At 47.8% G+C, this 7,980-nt stretch overlaps 1 protein-coding gene across 1 annotated transcript; it reads left to right on the forward strand.

Annotated features, from left to right (window-relative positions):
• Nucleotides 1-2,400: 2,400 nt before the first annotated feature.
• LOC142468452 (galectin-1-like) lies at nt 2,401-7,687 on the forward strand. Its single transcript, XM_075575059.1, has 4 exons — nt 2,401-2,447; nt 3,919-3,998; nt 6,551-6,722; nt 6,974-7,687. Exons 1-4 carry the CDS (start codon nt 2,442-2,444, stop codon nt 7,115-7,117), a joined length of 402 nt encoding a protein of 133 aa, XP_075431174.1. The 5' UTR covers nt 2,401-2,441; the 3' UTR covers nt 7,118-7,687.
• The last annotated feature ends 293 nt before the right edge of the window (nt 7,688-7,980 follow it).

Raw genomic sequence — 7,980 nt, forward strand, 5'->3', positions numbered from 1 at the left:
AGTCATCCACCCACCCAGTCAGTCACCCACCCAGTCACCCACCAAGTCAGTCACCACCCACTCACCCACCCACCCACCCACGGACCTGGTCAGTCACCCACCCAGTCACCCGCCCAGTCAGTCAGTTACCCAAACAGTCAGTCAACCACCCAGTCAGAAAGTAACCCACCCAGTCAGTCACACACACAGTCAGTTAATCAGTCAGTCACCCAACCAGTCAGTCACCCACCCACTCAGTCAACCCACCCACTCAGTCACCCATTCACCCAGTCAATCACCCACCCACTCACCCACCAACCCACTCACCCACACAGTTACCCAGTCAGTCACCCACCCACCCACCCAGTTAGTCAGTCAGTCACCCATCCACCCAAACACCCACCCAGTCATCCACCCACCCAGCCAGTCATCCGAGTCAGTCATTCACCCACTCAGTAATCAGTCAGTCACCCACCAACCCAGTAAGTTACCCACCACCCAGTCAGTCAGTAACCCACCCAGTCAGTAAAGTCACCCACCCAGCCAGTCACCCACTGTCACGGTAGCTTATGACAAGATATAATGAACACCAAATATCTGGGTTGAACTGAACGAGGCCTAGATATAATAAAATATAATTTATTCATTGAAAAAGGTGAACACATCAATATAGTACAATTAACAGACAAGAAGGTAACACTTACTTAGGGTTGGGGAATGGAGAAGTATCAGCTAGCAATTCTCCATCAATCCAGTGACATTCCAGGTGGAATCAGAAGCACAACTAAAAACTGTAGGGTTGACACAGTTTATATACCTGTGTAACCCTATTCTTAACATTGAATACAGACTATTGGTGAACAATTATCTGTAACCAATCCCTAACGTGGAGACACAGATTAACCCATGCCCCCCCAGCTAATTAGCCCATGTGTACTGGGACTCTATGGGTAGCTCCATAATTAAATCAGGGGCAACGATCAGTCTACCAAATGAAGTATCTGCATTGTTTGTAGGTGTAGACATAACACTTACAAACCACTCCAGTTTGATGATTCTCCGCCCTCAGGTAACAATTAGACTGGCAGAGTCTGATTAATACTTAGTCTCTAGACATTGGGTCATCCCTCTGACCATCTGCTTCCCTTTGTGCAAAGGAATCTCTGCAGGATTTTATCCCTGCCTTGGGAAACAACATTAAAGGTGAAACATGGGAACAAGGGAACATACATTTTCAAGGTATAACAAGGTGCAAACCACATCCTTGGACCGCAGTCCAGTTAACCCCTTGTCTCCCTGGTGAGGTCAGGGGATGGCCATATGAGGTGCAAAACCCTTTAATACCGGGCCACCCCCTTTCTCCCTCTACACCCACCCAGTCAGTAACCCAAGTCACCCACCCAGTCACCCACCCAGTCACCCACCCAGTCAGTAAAGTCACCCACCCAGTCAGTAAAGTCACCCACCGTCACCCAGTCACCCACCATCACCCACCCAGTCAGTAAAGGTCACCCACCCAGTCACCCACCCAGTCAGTTAGTTAGTCAGTCACCCATCTACTCAAACACCCACCCAGTCAGTCAGTCACCCAGCCAGTCCCCCCCCCCCCCCCCCCCACACACACACAAAATTCTTATTAGGAATTTATTCTATGTTTTAAAAGTGGGGCGGGGCTAGGTAGATTTTTGGGTGATTTGTTAAGCACTGCGTATATGTGTGTATATGTAGCCCCAGACCCATATTTAACCCGCCCCCCCCCCACCGGCCCATATTTAACCCCTCCCCAGGCCTTTTGTCACATTGGATGTAGCATTCGGTATCTTTGTCTCTTGTTGAAAATATTAAAATAAACAGATTACATTGTATTGGTTTTTTTTCCGTATTAACAATAACAAGAAAACAGTTAAGTAAAATTTGTGCACTAAAATGTTTTTTCCGTGGTAGGTGCGCTATGGGATCGGGGGGGGGGGGGGGGGGCGTCCCTGCATACCCCCTGAGTGCCTTATTGCTGGAAACTGAGACCAGACTAATAAATTCCCTCCTGAACAGCAGTCACAGGGTGAGTATGGGTGACTGACACTCATGAGTTGGGTTACCATTGAGCAGGCTAGCATCAGGAGGCAGGAAATCTCCTGGTACCTTATTGCATTGAATGGGGGGGGGAAGGTGAAGACATTTACACCTTCTAAACAGGTGTCACATTGTTGGTATGGGACAATGAGGCACTCAGGAGTTAGGTTACTATCCTTCTCTTCCTCCAGTAAAACACCGTCAGGAAAATATGAATCAGCAAAGCTGCGGCTGAATGAGCCTGGGTGGGAGGGTCTTGTTTAACCACGCCTCTTCTTCACACCATTTCTCTATCCTGATTGGGGAGAAATCATGGGGCGTGGCCTAGCACTGAGGTATAAAAGCTGGGATCTGAAACAGGTGGCAGTGATTGAAGACTCATTGGTGGAGAGATGGCAGTGAGTGTGGGGCACAGTGGGGATGGGATGAGGATTGGTGTGGTAGGGGAATGAGGTGTAAATGTGACCTGTCTCCCTTTATACATCTTTCTGTATAATTTGCTCCTTCCATCTGCCTGTCTCCTCTCTGTCTGTACAATATTTTAATCTCTGACAAAGTCTGGGATTGTGTAACTATTAATCTTCTTTAGGGGGATTTCTTTGGGCTGCAGAAATAGAATCACAGGGAGGGAGGGAGGGGGGGGATTTCTGTCCTTCCCGTCCCCTGATTCTGTGTAAGAAGCTAATTACATTGGGGGTTACATGTTATTGCCGCGGGGCTGTGTGTGTTTCTAGATCTGGTGACAAATCCATCGCTGAATATTTAATTCCTCACCTGACACTGAATAATCCCACCCGGGACACCTCCTGTCACACTGTCGGTCACATTGGTACTGTCACACGGTCACAGACTTGCATCCCAGAGTCCCCGTAACAATCTGACTTCTTGGTTAATAACTGTGCATGTCGGCCAATAAACTCATTAGCCGTTTCTGGCAGTGAGAGGGTTAATATTGGTGTTGATCTTTGCAGCAATAACCCCTTGGCTGCTGGATCAGCCTTCACCGTGTAGCTCTGCCCTCTACAAAATAATTAACCCCTTTCACTGCCAGTTATGCATCTTGCTTGGTGTGCATTGGGATGGGGTGTAGTGGTTAAGGTGAAGATCCTGAATCAGATTCCAGCCTCTGCTTATCCACCCAGCGCTGTATTTAATCTGCTGTACAAATGCTGGTTTCTCACACACCAGAGGTGGCTGCATGACTGAATAAAAGATTAATAGGACCGTGGTTGGAGGGTACAGAGTACTTGCATAGCAGAAGTACCAGTACTTTCTGTTCCCAAACAAACCCCTATTTCCTGAGTAACAGGAGCACCACAAAGACTTTTATTTCCCCTTCTGCTTATTCCTGTCCCGCTGTTCAGAATAGATCTTGTATAATCAGCTCCCAAATAATATCCTAACACCATCTCCGTGTTACCAATTTCTTGGCACACGGTATCACTACTTTTTTTTTTAATGCCCACTGTTGTCCTAGCGTGTGATAAAGCCGCCCCTCTCTCCCGCAGTCTCTGCATAGCGCGGGTAGTGATGTAACACCATGTGACAGCGGATCAGAATTATTTGCCCCACCCTTTCTGCCCCGCTCTCCTACCCATAATCTCCGACCCTATTGGGTCCTGGGCCGTCATACTTGGGATCGTGCCGGCTATCCCAAGCATTTTTGGATCCTCTTACAATATTACCACCTCTGCTGGGAGACTATTCCATGCACCCACCACCCTTTCCGTGCAGTACTGCCTCCCATGTCCCCTGGGCCTCCAGCAGAACACGAGCCCTTGTTCTAGCCCCGCTATGTATGATATGACCGTGGCATGTCCTGATATGACCGTGGCATGTCCTGATATGACCGGCTCTCCCCCCACACAGGGCGTGGTCTTGAACAACCTGAACCTGAAGCAGGGGCATTGCGTGGCGCTGAAAGGGTTCATCCCAAAAGATGCTAAAGGGTAAGTTATGGGACCCGTCCCCTACAGGGAACCCCTCCTAATCCTCACTTCTCACACCTGCCGACTCCAGGTCCGTGTGCTGGGGATCCGGTCCTGGGTTTGTATGAGTAAGACCGGCCTGGATCTGTCACTGCTGACTCGGGTATGATTTCTGCAGTGACTCCTGCCTTTCCTTTTGTTCCTCTGTATACAAGATCCGTGCGGTTTCGCAGCTCCATAAAGAACGGCGTTTAATTGTACTGGAATAATTAACCCTTCCATTGCTGGGTAGTACGTATGTGACCCCCCTGATAAGGAGATATACAAAGGGGACCCAATTCCTGTCTCATTAAATACATCTCCGCTTTATAACGTACCAGCTATTCTTACGCTGCGCTGATTTATTTATATCGCCCGTAGGAAAGTCCTGCTTCAGCGGAAGTCCCCTGTGGGTGTAAGACTGCGGCGCTCTTACAGTGAGAGGCGGGACGCCAGGCACAGTGCCCGGCCGCTCAGTGCTGTGTGTCCCTGTCATAGGATCACAGCTCAGGGGGCAGAGATCAGGGAGGGGTGGCATATTCTGTGAGCTTGCCCCCCCCAAGCTGCCTGCACACACTGAGGGGCAGTTTGGAGACTTATTAAGCATGTTACCCCCCCACGTGCCCAGGACACTATACAGCCTGGGATCGGTCACTGTTCCTTAGCGATGGTCAGAGGAGCAATAAGATTAATTAGTGGTTGGAGAGTAATCAGTTTGGGGACCGCTGCCCTCTTGTGGGAGAGGGATAGGGATATCTTTTGAATAAAATGGTCTTTTAGTTTAACTCTTTGGCCAAAGTGTTGTAAGCCCTTGAGCCCCTACACGGCAGACCACACCCAAAGTGGTGTGTGGCCATGCTCAATAGCACTCCTCTGTGACACTTATACGTTTATATATTTTGGGGGTTCAATATGAGCTTGCAGGTGTCCTGTATGTTTTACAATCCTTGTTCAGCTGGTCTTAGCTGATTGGAGGGTGGCTCCTCCTCCCTAGTTTGAAGCTCGCCCTCTCCCACTTTCAAATGGTTAAAAGCTAACTCCATTGCATCTCCCACTCAGGGCAACTTGTTTGCTTGCAGTTTGATTGTGACAAATCTAATACAGAGTGCTTTTCCTGGTAATGTACAGATTAATAAGAGCTTCAATCAGACTTAGAACTATGCAACCACTTTTGACAGATTTATTATAAATCATTCTTCCTGGTATTGCACAGGTTATTAAGAATTTATATTAGTGTTAGGTACCCTTGAGATGTGGTCTGCCGTGCAGTTGGCTCAAGGGCTTACAACAATTTGGCCAAAATGTTAAACTAAAATGTTATTAGTTATTTATACATGTATATTTAGGCACTGTACCATTTTCTGGATGTGCACTGAGCTTTGTCTGTGTTTTGTTATGTCTCTGGTTTTATATCTATATATCTATATCTATATCTATATCTCTGTGAAACTTATATGCTTATATATATGAGTTTGTAGGTGTTCTGTATGTTTTATCATTCTTGTTCAGCTAGTCTTAGCTGATTGGAGGGTGGCAACCTCCTACCTAATTGAAGCTCACTCCCTCCCACATTTAAATGGTTAAAAGCTCACTCCATGGCATCTCCCACTCTCAGGGGAACTTGCTTGCTTTTGCAGTGTGCTTGCTTTTGCAGTGTGATTGTGACAAATCTATTACAGAGTGCTTTTCCTGGTAATGTACAGGTTAATAAAAGCTTCAATCAGACTTAGAACTTTTGCAACTAATTTTGACAGATTTATTATAAATCATTCTTCCTGGCAATGCACAGGTTATTAAGAATTTATATTAGTGTTAGGGACCCTTGAGATGTGGTCTGCCGTGTAGGGGCTCAAGGGCTTACAACACTTTGGCCAAAATGGTAAAAACGAAAAGACCATTTTATTCTCTATCTATCTCACTGTACCGTGTAAGTTTCATTGGATGTAGCACTGAGCTCTGTCTGTGTTTTCATGTTCTGTCTCAGGTTTTAAATATATATTGCAGTGTCTGTGACACTTATACGCTTATATATATTTTGTGGGTTCAATATGAGCTTGTAGGTGTCCTGTATGTTTTACAACTCTTGTGACAAATACCGGAAACTGCAGCTTAATGTGTATTTTGTAATGCGGGGGTTTGCAATTCTGTCCCCAGGGGATTTTCTATTGCCCCCACAAGAGAAATGGCTTTCCCATTACATGTGAATTCTGCCTCCTCCTGTGTCTGCTCAGACTGTATTTGTGCAGATACAATAAGACCCGGACACACTGGCACATGGTGAGTTCCTGGCATGGGGGGCAGCTGTAAGGGGCACCATTAACCCTTTCACTGCTAGAGGGGTTAACCAGCCACCACCTTGCCTTCAGCACAGGGTTTAATATTTGCCTGCAATAGATTTTCTTAGATTGTAAGCTCTGTGGGACAGTGACTCCATTCTCCCCATATTAGTTTTATTATAACTCGCCGTTTCTCCGGCATTGTGTGCGCCTGGCGCCCGCGCTCCCCACTAACGCCTGCCCATCGTGTCGCTTTAGCTTCATCATCAACATAGGGCAGAATTCCTCCAATATCCTGCTCCACTTCAATCCTCGTTTCGACCTCCACGGCGACCAGAGAACCATCGTCTGCAACTCCAAGGAGGCGGATACCTGGGGGGCGGAGCTGAGGGAAACGGCGTTCCCCTTCCAGCAGGGGGAGGAGGCCACGGTAATAGATGGGTGGTGCATAGAAGTACCATTATTTGTTACTGGCAGGGAATGGGTTAAAATGATGGGACTTGTCGGCCTAGACACCGGGTTTGCCAATGATCTGGTATTTTGAAGCCTAAACATGGCAAAGGTTCTTCTACATAATGAGGTTCCAAGTGCTTCAAGCCATTGTTATTGGGGTCATGCTATTGGGCACAGTACCGCTGCTTTCACTCAGCCTCTGAATGACCCCGTCTCTCTCTCCTGCAGATTTGCTTTGAGTACCAAGCGGACGCGCTGAATGTGAAGTTACCGCAGGGGCAGATCATCGCGTTCCCCAACCGCCTGCCCATGGACACCATCTCCTTTCTGTCTCTGGATGGCATCGAGCTCAAGTCCCTCTCCCTGGAGTAGCGGCTCCTGCTTGGCACGAGACACTCGCTGCCCCTTTTTCCCTGCTAGAGACTTGTGACATCATTGCTTTCCCAGAATCCCCTGGTACTCACGGTTTTGTTAACCGGGGTCCGTCACTGACTACAATGCTAGGGTGAGAGGTCGCCTAACGCCTCCTGTGCATCTGCGAGAGATCCTGCAAACTTCAGTTGGGTCTCAAATAACTGGAGATCTGCAAAATGTGGATAAGAATTCTATGCGCACTCAGAACTTGAACACTGTCAGCCATTTATTCCCCAATAAATCCCAGCTTTGCCCACAGTCTAGCGACCTCCATCCTTTACAAAGGGAAACTGGCTTAATGCTGCACCCCTTAAAGTTGACCACTTGTACTGGGGCAGTAAGACTCTCTGAACATGGGATGTTGCTCTGACGGGCTGTGCGTTACCTGCTAACAACCAGTGCCTTATTACTTGTGGGGACTGGGGCGGGGGGTGGTGGTGTATCCATCTCTTGTGCCCGGTCTCCACCGTGGAAGAGTCACATGAGGCCCCCCCCTCTGTAACCAATGAAGGGTCCGACACAGAGAAGGGGTTTTTGTTTCTCTTGAATAAAATCTCGTGCTCTCGGCTGAGGTCTCCGTGTCTGGTTACTGGGGCAAAAACCTCTTCTAATCTGATCTCTAATAGAACCAAACAAATGTATTACATACGGGACAAGGGTTAATACACAGCTCGCAGGCTGTCCCACTTTTCACCATCGCACAGGGACAATATCTCCCCTAAAACTGTCCCCATATACAAACTACACAGATTCCCAACAAGCTCTGAGAAACCCCAACCATTACCACAGTGTGTGTGTGTGTGTGTCAAAAGGAGTGTTGG

Source organism: Ascaphus truei, chromosome 17 (assembly GCF_040206685.1).
Source record: "Ascaphus truei isolate aAscTru1 chromosome 17, aAscTru1.hap1, whole genome shotgun sequence".
NCBI lineage: Eukaryota > Metazoa > Chordata > Amphibia > Anura > Ascaphidae > Ascaphus > Ascaphus truei.